Source organism: Crinia signifera, chromosome 6 (genome assembly GCF_055691185.1).
Source record: "Crinia signifera chromosome 6, ASM5569118v1, whole genome shotgun sequence".
NCBI classification, from domain to species: domain Eukaryota; kingdom Metazoa; phylum Chordata; class Amphibia; order Anura; family Myobatrachidae; genus Crinia; species Crinia signifera.
Genome location: NC_139222.1, coordinates 129,273,065 through 129,291,951, shown reverse-complemented (window position 1 = coordinate 129,291,951; position 18,887 = coordinate 129,273,065). Strand labels below are relative to the sequence as shown.

Below are 18,887 nucleotides of genomic sequence, written 5' to 3'. Positions count from 1 at the left end.
TAAAAATTTGAAAAGGAGATATAGAAATGACAGCAAAATTATCCAACCAGACAAGTATGTCATCTACTAGTCCGGCCAGAATTTGGCATTACTAAAATAGTTATTATAAGCAGTTCCATCCCAGTTAGCACAAGGGGAAACAGGAAAGTGTCTCATACACATTTTGGACCAGAAGTGTAAAGCGGACACATCCATTATAGAGATATTGGAGGTTTTTGGACGGAGCGCGGCTCCGAGAGAGAAGAACCAGTACCAAAGGAATTCATCCTCCAACCAGGCATAGAAAATGGAAGGTTCAGGGTATATTCATGCTCAACAGTATAGGTGGTAGGGCTTACACATTCTGGAGTCGGATAGAGATCTTGTACAGCCTTGACAAGATCCTGTCCATGCAAACAAGGAGAGGAAATGACATTTGGCACATCATGGAATAGGTCAAGAAGCCTCTGATTAGATTCAGAAATTCTGCAGAGGATTATTTGCATAAAGCTTGCCATGTTTCCAGGGTGTCTCCTCACAATGACTCAGAATATAAACAGCAGGTAAATGGCGGCGGCTAGCACGCCACCAGATTTGGCACAGTTACAGAGAAGGAGTCCAAGCAGAGAGCAGGCAGTCAGTATAATAGAGACCTCAGGAGATTCAAAACCAAGCAGAGACACGTGTAGATAGCTCACCGCGCCTCGTCTGCATGGAAGCTGGGAAGGCAGGATTTTTCTAAGCGGCTGTGGGATCCTGCCAGAAGATGACAGAATAGGCTCCCTGGAAGGCCACCCAGGCAAAGCTGCAAAAGCACAGGCAGTCTTAATCCAGACGTAGCAAGGCGGGTCACGAGGCGCATCCACCCTCTGCACTCACCCACATTGTCGGGGAGAGATAGCTGGGAACAGGAGGACAGCAGCATCTAAGATGACCAACGCGGCCCAGAGACCCACGCACCAGCGAAGCAGGTTCTGCCCGCAAATCAAACTACTCAGAAGAGGCACCGAAGACCAGAAGGGCAGGTATACACCACAGGAGCCGGCTATAATCAGGGCAAGTTTGAAGTTTGCAGGAAAGTTGGGCGGAGAGTATGCAGGGCTGCGTCCTACACCATTGCCGTCCTGGCCATGCCCCCCCAATTAATTGAAGTTTAGTTAAATATTGCACCCAAAAAAGAACAGTCAATGTGCACGGCCCTGGTATTTTTAGGATTTTTCCCCTGTATTTTTAGAACCAGTACCAGCCCGGTTCTGTTTATGCTTAGTAGGGGGACCCCACACAGTTATTTTTTTTAAAGTTTAACTTTTAATTTTACACAAAGAAGCACTGCACGGATCTGACGGATCTGTGCATAGCATACTTCATGTTCAGCAGTGTTTTGCTGCCGGCAAATTAAGCAGCCAAGCACGAATGAGTTCCGCATCAGAAACCAGGAATCCTGTAAACACGGAGCTTAGTAAATTACTGGAAAATATTTTTGAAAACAGGCGCATGTATGTTAGTAACCATATTCTGTAGTTGCAACTCGGCCGAAATACAGGAGCTTAGAAACTTTACCCGACAGCAGTGGTGTCAAACTCATGGCCCTCCAGCTGTTGTGGAACTACATGTCCCAGCATGCCCTGCCACAGTTTTACCAATCCATTATATTAAATCTGCGGCAGGGCATGCTGGGATGTTTAGTTCCACAACAGCTGGAGGGACATGAGTTTGACACCACTGCCCTACAGTGTCTTTCCACTAAAATTATATAGGTTTATTATATGTAATGAGTATGTTCTGTGACTTTTAAATGTTTAGTTTCAAGATGATAAACTAAGGCCTGACACATGTCATATGCTTTTTTATATTTGTCACTGCAAATTAATGTTTAATAAAAAGGATATACTGTGTAACTCCAGTCATGTTTCCAGTTGCCCTGACAATAAAATTACAACAATGGACTTTGTACCTAAGTATACTTTAATGTCAGGGCTAAACACACACTATACACCATAGTTGCCTACCCTCCTGCATTCTGCAGGAGACTCCCTGAAATAGCAGCAATCTCCCTCTCTCCCTCATTAGTCTAGAAATCTTCCTCATTTTACCTAGCCTACATTACACTGTTACATTTTTGTTAAAAAAAAGGAATGAGAGATAGATACATTTACATTGAATCATCAGCGCCATTTCCCAGCACTTTACCAATTATAGCAGCTCTTACTAACTGCTTTGGGGCTCATCTACATTTGGATATGTCATTTTAAAAGATTCCTCTCAGATATACAGTAGCAGCACACACCCATGCTTTTAGGTGCCACATTCACAATCTCTCCATATATTGAACTAGACATGCCCCTTGGGTGGAGCATGACACACCCCCTCAATGGGGCGCTGTGCAAAATTCTTCTACCAACTATAATCTCCCTGAAACTAGTTTTCAAAAGGAGGCAAGTATGTGATACGCACATTTTAAAAATATTTTGGTTGGTTTGTTAACAAGCCAAATTTGTGTGACACTGTATCCATTCTGCATACTAACCATGTTTCACATTAAAATAAAGCTTGTGGTGTTCTGTTCCTTGAGCATGTGGTTTCACTGAGAAATCCAGAGGAGCTTTGTTTTCCAAGATGTCATGGATAAACAAGATCTTACTAGCACATCTTGAGGTCTTTCCAACCTTCCTTCACTAGTTCAAATATTGCTCACAGCTGTTAAAGAAGGAAAAGAAAATCTTGATTCTGGCTCTTTTATTTACTGAGAGTTCTCTAATAAGGGTTGTGGGGGAATTTTTATAAACAACATAAAATTAAAAAAAGTGCAACCTCCCATCTAGCTCTCCAACAAAAACGCTTCCTTTCTCCCTGTTGTGCTAGATTGCAGCATGCTGTTGGGTTTAAAGGGGTACAGTCTTTTTACACCTGCTTGCAGGTTAGCAAGAGAGTGTAATTAATATATTTTATTTAATATTTTCTGGTGACATCAGCAAGTTGAAAGACAGTTGAAAGTCTTGTTAGTTTTGATATTTCAGTAACTCCTAACATTCAGTGCAATTGTTATTATTGGTATTAGCCAGTTGCTGTTTATTTTTTACATGAGTTATAAAAGAACAATTGAACAATAATAATGCAGTACCAATTATTCTTATAATACCGTATGTGGTAAAGCTTGGCGGACATAGGTCATGTCTTCCTGTACCAATGGCTTCTGGGCTTTAAACTTTACTCTACCACAACTCCCCTGCATTGCTTTCCTCACCCAAGTGGATATTTGGCATGTGGATACCTAATCCAATGGGCACTTGTTATTTTGGCTGGAGTGCCTTGAATGGATACTCTGCACTGCAGCCCACATGTCCTGGTAGCTGTGTATGTAGCAGGCGACTACATCTGGGACATGGGCAGTCAGCTCTGAACCATATTTTCATCCTCATTAGGCCCCAGACCATGAACTATTTACAGTGAGCAGAGTAGACCACTGTTATAGTTGATCCAATATGCTTTTTAAGCCTGCTTGCAAAATACTGTGAAGTCTCCTGACAGCTGTGCTGCTAGACACACTGTTGTTTTCATATACACCCTTCTGCTGCTTCTCAGTGAATTCATGGGTTAGCTGCTTTACTTCTCTTCAACATCGGAACCCTGCCTCACATGGTGTTTAGTGTCTTTTTGAAGATTTACATTTTTGTAATGAAAACTGATCTGCCTTTACTTATTGTTACCGTATATGGCTGCATCCCATTTCCACTCATGTGATAACCTGTGCCTGAACATTTCTATTGGTAAAACAATACATTTATCTTGTTGATGTTGAAGTTGTGTCGCTGATAGCAACATTTTGGATAAATGTATTAAATTAGTGTAAAACTCCTTCTGCTGCTACACCATCCCAAAGAGTTAGGAAGGTGGAAGAGGTTGGTTGATGGATAAGCCTATTACTCTTTTAAAGCCATCTTCTCAGACTATATTAGAGACTGCATTAACATCAGTTGAGCCTCCTGACCCTTGTCATATGCTGCAGTGGAGAAGGCCATATGTGAGACCATGGAACTTCTCATGCAAAAATAGGCAGATGAATTTATGAGGGCAGTGGCAGAACTGAAAACACAGCTGACTTTAACATCTTTCCAGGTTTCTGAAGATGAAAAATGTGATGGAGCCAGTTTCCATGACATTTATGAACTGAAGAAACAGGTCTTTGTGCTCTCAGCTAACCATCTACAACTTGCCAAATTAGATGACCTTCAGAATAGGTCATATCACAATATGTTTTAGTTAGTTGGTTTGACAGATTCTATAAGGGGCACTGACCTTACGAAATTCTTGATACACTGAATGGTATTTGATCTTTAAATGATTGGACCATTATGGCAACATGTAAAGGAGGTATTAATCTAGACAAGAAAAAAAATCCAACATCTTATATAGATTTACCTTTCCCTTACCTGTTGCACCTGTGATGCCCTTCCCTTATGGATTTGCCCTGCTGAAACATCTTTGTTGTTCACTATGATGGTAAAAAAATTATTGCCATACTTTGCCATATCTCTTGGGCATTTTGAGTTTTAGGCATCAGACTACAATCCACAACCTACTTAGCCCTTCTTCAAATATATCCATTATATATCTAAGCATGATTTTGATCATGACCAAGACTTTTTCTGCTAAGAAAGCCATCAAGGGGTTACCGGAGGTACATGTGCAAGGGACCCACAATGTTTTGGTGGGCCCAACACTGCCAGACGGTTATTGAAGATGCAGATTGACAGAACAGTCCCGACTTTAAAAGCCTTTGGGCCCGTTTTGCCGAGAACGGCTGTGAATTGTCGCGATCATGGACGGATCTCGGCAATCCACTGCCGTTTATGCGGACACACCCCTTTTTTGCCATCGGCAGGTGTGACATTGAATCCCACCTGGCGATTTGCGGTCGAGCAAAATGAAAACGGGCCAGGATCACGGCTGTCGGCACAGACCGACCCGGTCATGACCCGGGATTGAATACACCCCTCTGTCTTTTACCTTGTAGGATGCAAAAGAGAAATGATGAATAGACAGAATCTGATCGATTGCTATGGGCAACATCACCACTTGTTATTTTTAAAAGCTTTAGTAAATGTACCTCTTAGTTTTGTTTGGGTACTTGTATCCTTATTTCTTCTCTAGAAAATGTATCATTACTATGTACACCTTTTGCCCTCGTATGGTGTTCTTATTTAGCGCTATGTCTTTGTACAATAAAGAGATTTATATGTATAAATGTAATAAAGGTATACAATATGCCCTTCCAAACATGATTGTTCTGCTCCCACTTTATGCTTTAACTTTTGTGGCCTTAAGCCAATAAAAACAAGAGAACGAATTTCAAAGATCCTTTGGACATCTTCCCAAATGTTTTTTAGGAGTTGGAACAAGAATCATTCCATTGTTTTATTTTAGTATAGTTGTTTTTATGTGCTTATTCCTGGACAAAGTGAAGTTACCTGTATACTGAAATCAGAAATGTTACATAATTGACTGAAATAGAGGCGTCATGTTTCTGGTCTTGACCAGTGGATTAAAATCAGCAAGACTAAAAACACTTAATAGTAGATTTGTCCTAAGATAGCCCCTGCAGCTGAAGCAACAGACTTTGAATAGATCATTTGATAAATGTATAAACCTAAAGTTGAGATGTTTAAGAGTACAGCACGGGCCAACTAAAAAATAGGCTTCTAATTATTTGTTTTTGGATAGAAAGCTTTGATTGCCTTTGCAAATGTACCATGTTTTTTATGGATAAGTAAAAAAAAAAAATTATATGGCACACATATATTTTCAGTGTTTCCTTAGTCCATGGTTTGTATTAGAATTAGATATAGCAAGGAAAAACAGTTGCCTTAGAGACAGAGGATTAGTTGGCAGAGTTGCAGCCAAACAAACTCAGTCCAATAAGATTTTATTAGGACAATGTGAGGCAACTATTAGTGATTGAGACACCCATACAAATGTATCCATTGCATTGTTTTAATTTTTTAACCATAACTCCCATTACCAACTTCATGTTTTGCCATCACAGTTACCAACCTGGAATTCCATTACCATTAACTGGCACATATTACGAATTTTACTGTATCTAACGTGACATGCTTTGTTCGTGGCGGAACAGAAAGCTTGTATCAAAATCTGATGTGTGTAATTGGACTAGTTTTAAGCATAGTGGATGACCTGAAATTACAAAGTTTGGACAGTCCAATGGGTGTGTGTGTATACACTGCTGAAAAAAAAAGGGAACACTTAAACACACAATGTAACTCCAAGCCAATCACACTTCTGTGAAATAAGACTGTCCACTTAGGAAGCAACACTGATTGACAATCAATTTCACATGCTGTTGTGCAAATTGAATAGACAACAGGTGGAAATTATAGGCATTTAGCAAGACACCAACCCCCCCCCCCTCCCCCCCACCCCCAATAAAGGTGTTGTTCTGCAGGTGGTGACCACAGACCACTTCTCAGCTCCTATGCTTTCTGGCTGATGTTTTGGACACTTTTGAAAGCTAGCGGTGCTTTCACTCTAGTGGTAGCATGAGTCTACAACCCACACAAGTGGCTCAGGAAGTGCAGCTCATCCAGGATGGCACATCAGTGCGAGCTGTGGCAAGAAGGTTTGCTGTGTCTGTCAGCGTAGTGTCCAGAGCATGGAGGCACTACCAGGAGACAGGCAAGTACATCAGGAGACGTGGAGGGCAACAACCTAGCAGCAGGACCGCTACCGCTGCCTTTGTGAAAGGAGGAACAGGAGGAGCACTGTCAGATCCCTGCAAAATTACTTCCAGCAGGCCACAAATGTGCATGTGTCTACTCAAACGGTCATACAATGAGGGTTGTATGAGGGCCCAACATCCACGGGTGGGAGTTGTGCTTACAGCCCAACACCATGCAGGACATTTGGCATTTGCCAGAGAACACCAAGATTGGCAAATTCGCCACTGACGCCCTGTGCTCTTCACAGATGAAAGCAGGTTCACACTGAGTACATGACAGATGTGACAGAGTCTGGAGATGCCAAGGAGAACGTTCTGCTGTCTGCAACATCCTCCAGCATGACCAGGCCGCACAGCCCTCCATGTGCTCGCCAGAGGTAGCCTGACTGCCATTAGGTACCGAGATGAGATCCTCAGACCCCTTGTGAGACCATATGCTGGTGCGGTTGGCCCTAGGTTCCTCCTAATGCAAGACAATTACAATGCTAGACCATGTGGCTGGAGTGTGTCAGCAGTTCCTGCAAGACAAAGGCATTGATGCTATAGACTGGCCCGCCCGTTCCCCAGACCTAAGACCAATTGAGCACATCTGGGACATCATGTCTTACTCCATCCACCAACGCCACGTTGCACAACAAACTGTCCAGGAGTTTGCGGATGCTTTAGTCCAGGTCTTTGAGGAGATCCCTCAGGAGACCATCTGCCACCTCATCAGGAGCGTGCCCAGGTGTTGTAGGGAGGTCATACAGGCACGTGGAGGCCACACACACTACTGAGCCTCATTTTGACTTGTTTTAAGGACATTACATCAAAGTTGGATCAGCCTGTAGTGTGTTCTACCACTTTAATTTGAGGGTGAATCAAAATCCAGACCTCCATGGGTTATTACATTTGATTTCCAATGATAATTTTTGTGTGATTTTGTTGTAAGCACATTCAACTATGTAAAAAACAAAGTATTTAATAAGAATATTTCATTCATTCAGATATAGGATGTGTTATGTTAGTGTTCCCTTTATTTTTTTGAGCAGTATATATATATATATATATATATATATATATATATATATATATATATATATATATATATATGTGTATATAATATTTATATCCTTTGGGCATCCGGCACAACCACTTAAACCAAGGAATTACCGGGGGGCACGTGCCTGTGATGCATGATGAGAATACTGTTAAGTATTGAAACGTTGCAATAAAGCCGTTTCTACAGCACTAAGAAGAGTGGAGTGTCGTGCTTTCGTGGTTGGTATATATATATATATATATTTATATAAATTAAATTTGGGATTTCCAAACAACAACAACGGTACTTGTTTCCTAGCACGGCCACCACGATTTCTATCGTGGTGGTCGTGTCGGAAAAAATCGTGTCGGTCGCGCCGGGTGCATACCAAAACGCACACAACGCGACCGACGCGATGTACCGGATTTCTCCATAGGCTTCAATGTTAAAATAATTTAACATTGAAGCCTATGGAGAAATCGGGTCCATCGTGTCCATAGGCTTCAATGTTAAATTATTTTAACATTGAAGCCTATGGAGAAATCGGGTCCATCGTGTCCATAGGCTTCAATGTTAAATTATTTTAACATTGAAACTGAGTCCATTTAACATAGTAAAAAATGGTAAAAGGGCCAATATGGGCCATTTCTCATTGGGTATGGCCCCGTCATGTGTGTAAAAAATAATGGCCCCCCATTGTGGCCGCCACCCCCACGATTGACGCAAACCCGAAGCGTGGCGAGCGCAGCGAGCCCGCGAGGGGCGGCGGTGCGCGTCCTCCGACCTTTTCATTCCCCTACTATCCACGTCGGCGCGGAGTTGAGAATTGATTAGTGTGGCGAGCGCAGCGAGCCACCGAGCCCGAAGCGTGGCGAGCGCAGCGAGCCCCGCGAGGGGACGCTGATACCTTCACAGATCCCTGCGTCCCCTCGCGGGCTTCACAGGTATCAGCGTCCGCTCGCCACGCTTCGGGCTCGGTGGCTCGCTGCGCTCGCCACACTAATCTATTCTCAACTCCACGCCAACGTGGTTAGTAGGGGAATGAAAAGGTCGGAGGACGCGCACCGCCGCCCCACGCGGGCTCGCTGCACTCGCCACGCTTCGGGTTCGCGTCAATCGTGGGGGTGGCGGCCACAATGGGGGGACATAATTTATTACACACATGACGGGGCCATACCCAATGAGAATTGGCCCATATTCGGCCTTTTCCCATTTTTTCCTATGTTAAATGGACTCAGTTTCAATGTTAAAATAATTTAACATTGAAGCCTATGGACAAATCGGGTCCATCGCATAGGCTTCAATGTTAAATATTTTAACATTGAAGCCTATGGAGAAATCGGGGGCATCGCGTCGGGCGCGCATAGGCTTCAATGTTAAAATATTTTAACATTGAAGCCTATGGGGAAATCGTGGGCATCGCGTCAGTCGCGTCGTGTGCCTTCGTAAGGCACACGACCGACGCGATGTACCCGAGTTGTGCTTTTTTCAAAGGAAATCGCGGGCATCGTGTGCCTTAAAGTTAAGGCACACGATGCCCGCGATTGTGGGCGTGCTAGGAAACAAGTACCACAACAACTGTTACTGTGCAAAGAACAGTCAGATACTTGCCTTTTATTTCAATGCCAAGTAGCAAGATTGTGGATATTTATAGTTTGTTACTGTTTATTACAATTTCATAATGTGGAATAATGCCCTTGTAGCAGTTTAAATAGTCATAAAATGATCAGATAAGTAAAGTATTGCAGAGTTTCCTGGTGCTTTATTTAAACATTTTAATAATATTGTTAATACAATACAACAATAATTCAAAGCACGCAGGGATGATGGCAATCTCAATGCAAGAAGCTAACAAAATAACACGCTTTTATATGTTTAGTGTAATGCTATATTCTTTTTAACACTGCAGGTCTATTGTTTAAGAGGTGCACACTGCTTCTACCAACCAGAGAGAGACTGAAATACATTCACAAGATAGTTTCAGAAGTAAGAATCTTCCCTATTGCAGTACTCGTATTATGCACCTTTACAGCAGAACAAATGGGTTGGGATCATTTGGTTTATTTCATTATGGTAGAAAGTCATTAGGTCGAATCCATTAGGTCGACATGCTAAAAGGTCGACATGATTCTAGGTCGACATGGGAAAAGGTCGACATGATTCTAGGTTGAAAGGTCATTAGTTCGACAGGTCATTAGTTCGACAAGGTCATTAGTTCGACATTGTCTATGTCGACATTCACAAGGTCGACATGGGGTTTTTCACTGTTTTTTTACCTGAATGTCAACACAGTCGACATGGACACAGTTTAAAGTGCACTGCATCCCCTCGCATCGCTCGCTGCGCTCGCAATGCGTCGGGCACGGTGCCTCGCTACGCTCGGCACACTATTTTATTCTCCCACCACGCCCTAGTGGATGGTAGGGCATGAAATACCGCCTGTCGGCACATGTTGGCTCAAAAAACAGTGAAAAACTCCATGTTGACCTTGTGAATGTCGACATAGACAATGTCGAACTAATGACCTTGTCGAACTAATGACCTGTCGAACTAATGACCTTTCGAACTAGAATCATGTCGACCTTTTCCCATGTCGACCTAGAGTCATGTCGACCTTTTAGCATGTCGACCTAATGGATTCGACCTAAAGACTGTCGACCATAATGCAGTAGACCAAATGACCGCATCCCGAACAAATAATGTGGTGCTCATTGGGCGATAACAATGATTCAGTTTGCACTACTTTTGTTTCACCGATTGCTTAGAAAATGTTACAGGGTATGTGCACTGTTGTAGTACATTATTTAGCTCCCTATGTAAACTTGGTCGCAATGCATTTCTGTTACTGACTGTGAATAGGTTGTAAAATACTTATTTTTTTATCACTGGATGCATTTTACATTTGTGTTGAACACTGAATGAAGATTTAATGAGTTGCAGGATATTTTGAATGGAACAAGACAGCATCTTAAGAAGCTGGTCATTTTTTTAAATTTTTTATTAAATTCTGAAACATACAGCAGATTCAATCTGCTGCCGCTATTTCCGACGTGGGAAATAGTGGCAGCTCCCTATTCAATGCTGTCATTAATGACAACATTGATGAGGGATCACGGCAGAACGGGCACGACTTCAGAAGCTGTCGGCCCGTTCTGCCGATACCGTTATCTGGGCTGCAGATCGACAATCCACGGCCGTTTTCATGGCCATGCTCCCTTTGCGCAGAGCGGCAGGCGGGACATTGAATCCCGCCTGGTGTTCAGCGGTCGATCTGACCGCAAACGGGCCTGGATCACGGCTGTCGGCGGGGATCGACAGCCATGATCCCACATTGAATACCCCCCACAGAGTCTGTATAATATACTAGTACTAATCAAACATGAGACACTAAAGTAAAGATAAGGAATATAGGGGTAGATTTAATAAGCTTGGTGAAGTGATAAACGGTCTGAAAAAAAACAAACCGAGAAGCCGAACCAGACGAACAGCTGAGCCGCACGGTACTGTGTGTACATCGTGCGGCTCCGCCTCCCGAATGCCGCTATTGGCCGCCTTGCGGCCTAGGGGCCAATCAGGAGCCGCTAGGCTGCAAGGCTGCCAATAGCGGCATTCGGGGGCGGAGCCGCACGATGTACACAGAGTACCGTGCGGCTCAGCTGTTCGGTCTGGTTCGCGTTCTCGGTTTGTTTTTTTGCAAAGACCCCTGGACTACGTCGCCCTGGGACAGGTGAGTATAGTTTCCTTCCACAGCTTCCTCCATGGATTTTGTCGGACCCGGACACCGACAGCGACGACAACATGGACAGTGATGGTCGACATGGAGCCAGAAGACGACACAGGACCAGAAGACCAGGACATCAGGACCAGGGCTACCTACGGGATGAAGATAGGTAAGTATTAGTATGTAAGGGCTTTGGATGTATTAAAGTTTTATTTTAAGTGTGTGTCAGTGTGTTTTATTTTACTATTTTTAATACTGTGACTGATCCATGCAGACTGCCTGATCCATGCAGACTGCCTGAAACATTCGTATTAGCGGCCGTATATATGGCCAGCTAATACGAATGGTTACACCATCGGCGGGTTACAAAGCAGTCGTATCTGACTGCTTTGTACATTCCCCTCCGGAACACGACTTTGCATACGACTGAAACAGTCATATGCAGTCGTAGGGGAAATACTAATACGAAAAACTAGGTTTTTCATATTGGTAAATTTCCCCCATAATGTCTAAATTAGTGGTTCAGAAACTCGGTCCTCAGTGCCACGCACACAGGTTAATGTTTTTCCAGGTCACCCGGCAGCAGCATTTTAAAAATCCGCAGGTAACTGCAAAATATGAACTTTGTGGGGATCTAAGGACCAAGTTTGAGAACCTGTGGTCTAAATTAACTAACAGGTATAGCATAACAATGATAACACAGCATAAGTCAGATAACAGAATGCAAATAGAAGCAAAGAGAAAGAAATTACATTGTGCACTAAGTGCATATTAAATACTAAAGCTAAACCCAGAGAACTGCAAAGAAGAGGTTGACCATATTTATAACCTAAAATTCACATGAGTAAAGAAAATTAGTAGGTGATTCTGAGACATTTTGGGAAATGGGTCATATAGAAAATGATTCTCAACCGTGTACAGATCTACACGCAGAGCTATTTATCCATATTAGTGGTCCCAGCTAAGTCAAATATGGATAGAGGAACCACCGGTCTCATGGCGCCCCAGGCTTGTTCTGACCCATGATGCCCACTGTGGATGCACTGTGGGAATCATTAAACTTTGGCTCTTTATGGGAATCCATCAATTTAAGAGATCACAGAACAGGGCAAAGAAACCAACTCTCCAATTGGGCAAGATTAACTAACTTGACCAGCAGGGGTTGAATCTGATTAATCTACTAGCTGCTGCAAGGAAGCAACATTCACTAAAAGAGGGTGCAAACAGAAATCAGCATTAACTAAAGGTGGGTCTGAGCAGAAATCATCATTAACTGCTGCCTTTGTTGCCTTTTGTGTGTTGATCATGGGCCTCTATTTCATTATCTCTGGGTACTGTACCTGGGAAAAGACATCATGTGACAAAAGCCGCAGTTAATTGAACTTGCCCCGATATGTATGATTACTAAATTCCCATTTAACATGTATTTTATAAAATTGTATGACAAGAAACCAAAATGCATAAATGTAAATGATTTTTATTATAATAGAGATCACCATTGAAACTAAGTATCATTAGATCACTTATAAAAGTTAACTAGTACTACAAGTTACTACATTGCTAGGTCCCTCCTTTATAGATAAATTCATTCTTACCCACTTTTTCTAACTGCCTCCATGGAGGTGGAGGTCCAAGTGGAAAAGGCAATTTTCCAAGAACCTCACAGTGACTCCATAACAACCACAGTTAGAATTGCAATTTGCTCATGTTGAGGGATTTTTTTTATTCATCATGTGTACAGGAGCTGGATGAAACAGCTCTTTGGCATACTTCTAAACCTACAAAGTCTGGTTACAGTCCAACAAGTAAGGTGGACCGGACGGCACCTGCCTGACAGTGGAAGAATGGTAACGATAGGGTGATCAACAGCAGTTGTGGAACTTCTAAAACACCACCTCCACACATTCTCTCTGGAAAGTCAGTATTGGTGTGTGGGGTATGGTGGTGGGAGCAGTAAACTGACGTTTTACCTAGGTTGTTGAAAAACATTGCACCAGCCCTGGTTCTGCCCTTTATATAAATATTGCTATAGTATAATGCATTGACATCATTCACAATAAATTGCATTGTGTTTTGCAGATCTCTTGCTTTAAACTATGTGGCTGCCCGTCTCCCACCCAATGCCTGGGGCTTTTCTGTTATGGTGCATTTTTAAAGGTGTGTTTCCCATTCATAGCTTATATTAGATAACAATATATGTTAGTTGTGCAACATAAAAAATATATATATATTTATTATGTAGTTTTCTTTTGTTATTTTTCCAAACACTTTGTTTTATTATGAGAAAATCTTTATTTCCAAACTAGTTTCCAGTAAAAGCAATTTGAAAAGCACTGAATGTTTTCTTTATGGACAGAAATTTTGTACACTTTGCATCTGGACTTGACGTGACATTATTATTCACTGTGTAAAATGTACAAAATCTTCCACAGTGAATGAATTCATGCTTATTCTCTGAATTTAGAAGCAAATTTAAATTGACATTTTAATTGTTAAAGCAATTGAATGCTTTGTGTTTTAGCTATTGTGGATCGCCCCACAGTGGATGTCAAGAAAATAATGCTGGTGGTTTCCAATCTAAAAATATGTGAAAAAAAAAAAACATAATAAAATTCTGTCACCACACAACTGACCCTAAGGATGACATAAACACAATTTACTTCATTTAATATTTTCTAAATTACTCCATAAAACATTTTTGGCTTAGGGGTGCCATGACATAATTTCTGATACTATAGGGAGCCGTGTTTCAAAAAAGTTTGGGAACCACTGGGGTACAACCTAGCTTGTACTTGTGTTCTCCTCAAAGATATGGTTGTTTGATTAAAAAAAAAAAAATCACCTGACTGTTGACGTGCATGCTAAAGAAAGATAAATGTTTCCTCAAATCGGAGGTTTACAGGCCCACACATCATAGGCAAAAATTTCAAAAGGTCCCTATAAGTGTATCAGCAGCTGGGCTAACTGGATAAGTTGCAGATGTCATATGTCCAAGACCTAAAAATTTTTATTTAGATCACCGGATGGGAGAAGAATTCAAGGTTTTGAAATTGTGGATAAACTCTATAAAGTCACAGAAGAGGGAATCTGCATGACTGCCCTCATTCATGCTAAGCAGAGCCAGATTAAGGTCTAAATGGGCCGGGAGCTAAAAATGATCAAGGGCCTATTATGCGCAATAAAAGGGGTTATGGCCAGCAGCTAATAATGTGGGTGGCGTGACCAGTGTTCTGTTTGGGTGGTCTGCTCATGGGTGTGTCTCTATTTGTGTAAATACTCTCAACTAATTATATATGCCTGGAAAAGGCAGGGGGCTGGCATAAGAAAAATGCAGGGAGATATATTGGCGGGTGCCCTCCAAAGGTGCACCCGCAGGATGCCGATGTCCTAAGATACTTGCGGGGTGAGGCGGCACTCCAGTCATAAAAAAATACTGAAAACCGAAACTTGGTAGACAATAAGTCAGCACCTTTTATGTGGTAACCTAAGTTTACCACACCAAATATCCCTTATACAAATCATGCAACATAATAGTAACCCCTTATACTGTACTTGCTTCTTACACATTATACCACATGGAATGAGACAAAATTCACACCGATTGAGCAAAAATTCACACTATGGCACACAGATTGAGTCAAAATTCACGTTATGCCACACAGATTAAGGCAACATTCACATTTTGTCACATTGATTGAGCCAAAATACACACTATACCAGGCATGTCCAAACAGTGGCCCTCCAGCTGTTGTGAAACTACATGTCCCAGCATGCCTTGACATAGTTTTAGCATTCCCTAATTGCAAAACTGTGGCAATGCATGATGGGACTTGTAGTTTCACAGCTGGAGGGCCATAGTTTGGACATGCCTGCACTATACCAAACAGATTGAGCAATAATGCACAATATGCTTCAAAAAAATAGGGGCATTGCACGCCAAAGGCGCACATTAAAAATTTACACCATAATGCCCATTACATGTTAAGCCTCACACCATAATCTCCATTAAGTATTATGCCAAACACCATAATGCCTATTAAAAATTATGCTACATAAGTGTTGCTTACCTACATGTTCATTGCCAGGGGTTCCATGCTCATTGCCAGGGGTTCCATGCTCATTGCCAGGGGTTCCATGCTCATTGCCAGGGGTTCCATTCTCGTTGCCATGTGGGATTACATGCTCATTGCCAAGGGGGAATACATGCTCGCGGTAACTGGGGGACAGTCGCCACTGGGCAGAAATGACAGCCATTAACAGCCGGGCAGAGAGCAGGGGGCTGCCCGGCTGTATTCAGAGCAGTGCATGTCCCGGCTATTTGAAATAATACCCCTTTCATACCAGAAAATGCAGGGAATATGGTCCCAGGATCATGCAGGGACATTCTCGGACTGGCCCCTTTTACACCAGCCTAGTCCCTGCATTTTCTGGTGTGAGGGGGAGAGAAAACCACCCGCCCCCCTTTAAACAACCAACTGACCCATTTACATGTAGCCTTCGAATGATTTTGGTCCCGTGAAACTGGGCCGTTTGGTTCCAGAGAAATCTGTCCTCAAACAACATGATTACCAATGAACCCATATGGACCAGGTATCAGATTGAAGGCCCAGCGATTTGGGTTCGACTGAGATCAACCTCGAGTTTCTGTAATGCTGTAGGGGGAACTGGCAGCCGTTGGAACCGGGTGGAGGTCGGAATTAGCTACAAAATGGGCCTATTTAGAGTGTGGGCCTGGAGCTATAGCTCCATCAGGCCCATTGTTAATCCGGCTCTGATGCTAAGGTGTCGATGGTAAACCGTCTGTAGTCTGGAGTTCTATTACTCTTACATGTCTTCCAGGAATTGCTTATCTCACCAGGTACTGGTGTGTAGAATGAACAATGCATGGATCTAATTATTTTGTAAAGATAAAGCATCTTGATTTAGGATTCTGCAATAGCCCCATCATGTCCAAATATTACATAATCTGGCTGGAATGGTTGGAATTTATTACACAAAATTGCTATCTCGACTCTTTATTATGTTGATTAATTTCTGTATTTTCTGCAGATTAATCCTCTGTAATATCTTCATGGTTTCTTTATTTTCTATAAAGCTAAACATCTGTATTTTGACCATGATTTCTTTAAAGCACCTTAAGTCTTTTTGGATAAAAGCACTATTGAAATTATTATTATTATATTGTTAATTCCCTTCTTCTTGCTGCATCGCCTTGAACAAGCATGTTTATGTTCCTTGCATTCCTCATAGGGAACTATGATCCATTATTTAAGTGACATTCTTTTGACTATTCAAAAGAATAAGTACGTGTGTATTTTATGAAAATCTTAAAATAATAGCAAAGTCTTAAAGATATATAATGCATATTATGTATGCAACTAAACATGCTCATTTTTGGCTTCTAACCTTTAGAAGCAAAGGTTATGTAATTCAACATAGATTACTTTCTTAGTACATTTTCATTGATTGTAATTGTTAGGCAAAATATGAAATGCTCAGTCAAGGTGTTTGACATTTCCATTTCGCACATCACTGAGCGTTTGTTTATATTTGAAATTTATATTCATGTTCCAGATTCTTACAGCTGGATGGGATGAGCTAGAGTGTCACAGAGTCTATATTTTTCTTTGTGATTCTACTAATTTACCTCGTAAGGTTCAGACTCTGGTTAGCAACAAGCCAGGTAAGGTGCAGAGTGAGCAGTTTAAGTAATTTATTGAAATGTAGAGTATGGATAGTAATTTATTGAAACCTTAGAGAGTAAAGGATTAAAAGAGTTCTTCAATTAAAAAGCTTTTCCAGTTGTTTTGCTTGATCCAAGTTCAGTGATAGGTACCTGGTAGTAGAAGCTTCAGTAGTTCATTAGATTAATTTGAACCAACTGTTTCCCTTGGTAAAACGCTTTCTAACACAGTCTTGTGAGTGTGGAAATAAGATGAATAAATGCAATTTGCACAAGTTTTACTTTTATACATATTTTGTTTAGCTGGTCAATTCAAGTTGTTCTGGAAAATATATAAATATTGATCATTTATATCATTTTTTTTTAAGATTAGTCCATTGACGACAACCAGCTCACTCCTTTTATTTTCGTTTTTTAAGCAGCAGGAGCCGGGAAAGCCGGGAACCGCAAGACAGAATCGCCGGCGGCAGGGGCAGATGGCAGCGGCTAACTATAGCCCCACAGGCCACCCCGGTGCCCACACCTTCTCAGCGCTCCCTGCCACCGCGGGGGCTGTGTGGCTATAGTTATGCCACTGGCCATGTTGGTCACATGGAGAATTCAGTATAACGGTGCCAAGATGCCATGTACTGTAGATGCCATTGATATACATATCTAAGTGAAGTCTTGGAGTGCGAGTTGCAATGCTGTTGCCAGCATGTCAACACCTTTGCCACAATAACTTGCACCCATCGTACTCAATTGGATTGCCCTCTAAAAGTTTTTAACCCAACATTTTAATAGGATGCACCTAAAAGTACATTTGGTGCATCACAAGTATGCAATTATAAAAAAAAACCTTAAAAAATAACTTACAGTGGTAACATAGAAGTATTAACAAACATTTTGACTAAAGTGATGGGTGGATGAATTGTGAGTTTTCCCTGGTAAATTAAGGCCACAAGATATAGCGCAATCCAATGGTACTTGAAATGTGTAGAGTGTACACAAACTATTTAAAGTAACAAAACCTAGGAGGTTTCGAATAAATACTATGGTTTGAATAAATACTATGCAGTATTCAAGAATGCTATTAAATACTCAGGATACATAAATGCTCCGTCAGTGGGGTTCCAGCAGTCAAAAGACTGACACCAGCATCCAGATGCGGAAGATCCCGGCAGAATCTCCGTAAATACCCCTCTAGCTCTCCCTGTCTGCAACCTAAACAAAACCTAAAACCTTTGAGTCTTATTGGTCTGACCAGTGCTTTCACGCACACAACAAAGATTAGGAATCATTTTGAACAGCTTATACATAAAACTATCCATGTTTATCCTGGCGGTGAGTTCTGGGTAGAATTAATTCCAAACCACCCTGTCTGGAGAAATTTCAGGGTTTGTCATCAAGAGTAGGAAAAGTGATGATGACATTGCTATTCGATAAACAAAATTATTATATTTTGTTATATTAGTACCCATTCATCCCTGTGCTAGTTGAAAAGATAGTTGTATTTGGTTACTAACTGGCTGATATTGAGTTGAACATATGCCTTTTGGCATATCTTATGTAATTTTGCATCAAGCACATGCCAAAGCTGCGTGTATGCAGGTACGAGTGATGCATATACATGTTGAACACATCTTTACTTATGGCTAACAGGTGTAACCAGTCTGTAACAGTGTACTCTCAGGCAAAGTTCCATTAAGGTGTGTTGACTGAACTACTGGCTATCCAGGCCTAGCGCAGCCTTATATTTTGCACCTAGAAT

General features: G+C 41.7%; 1 protein-coding gene across 5 annotated transcripts in view; it reads left to right on the top strand.

The window, feature by feature from the left end:
* Positions 1-18,887, top strand: part of FBXO47 (F-box protein 47) — a 90,290-nt gene that overhangs the window by 40,446 nt on the left and 30,957 nt on the right. For 4 of the 5 annotated variants that reach the window (XM_083147154.1, XM_083147153.1, XM_083147151.1 and 1 more), the window contains 3 exons: positions 9,643-9,719; positions 13,534-13,611; positions 17,029-17,137. The exons of the other annotated variant lie outside the window; for it this stretch is intronic. In XM_083147154.1, the coding sequence (XP_083003280.1) occupies positions 9,643-9,719; positions 13,534-13,611; positions 17,029-17,137 (264 nt within the window). The remainder of the gene's footprint in view (positions 1-9,642; positions 9,720-13,533; positions 13,612-17,028; positions 17,138-18,887) is intronic. 5 annotated transcript variants of the gene reach the window in all.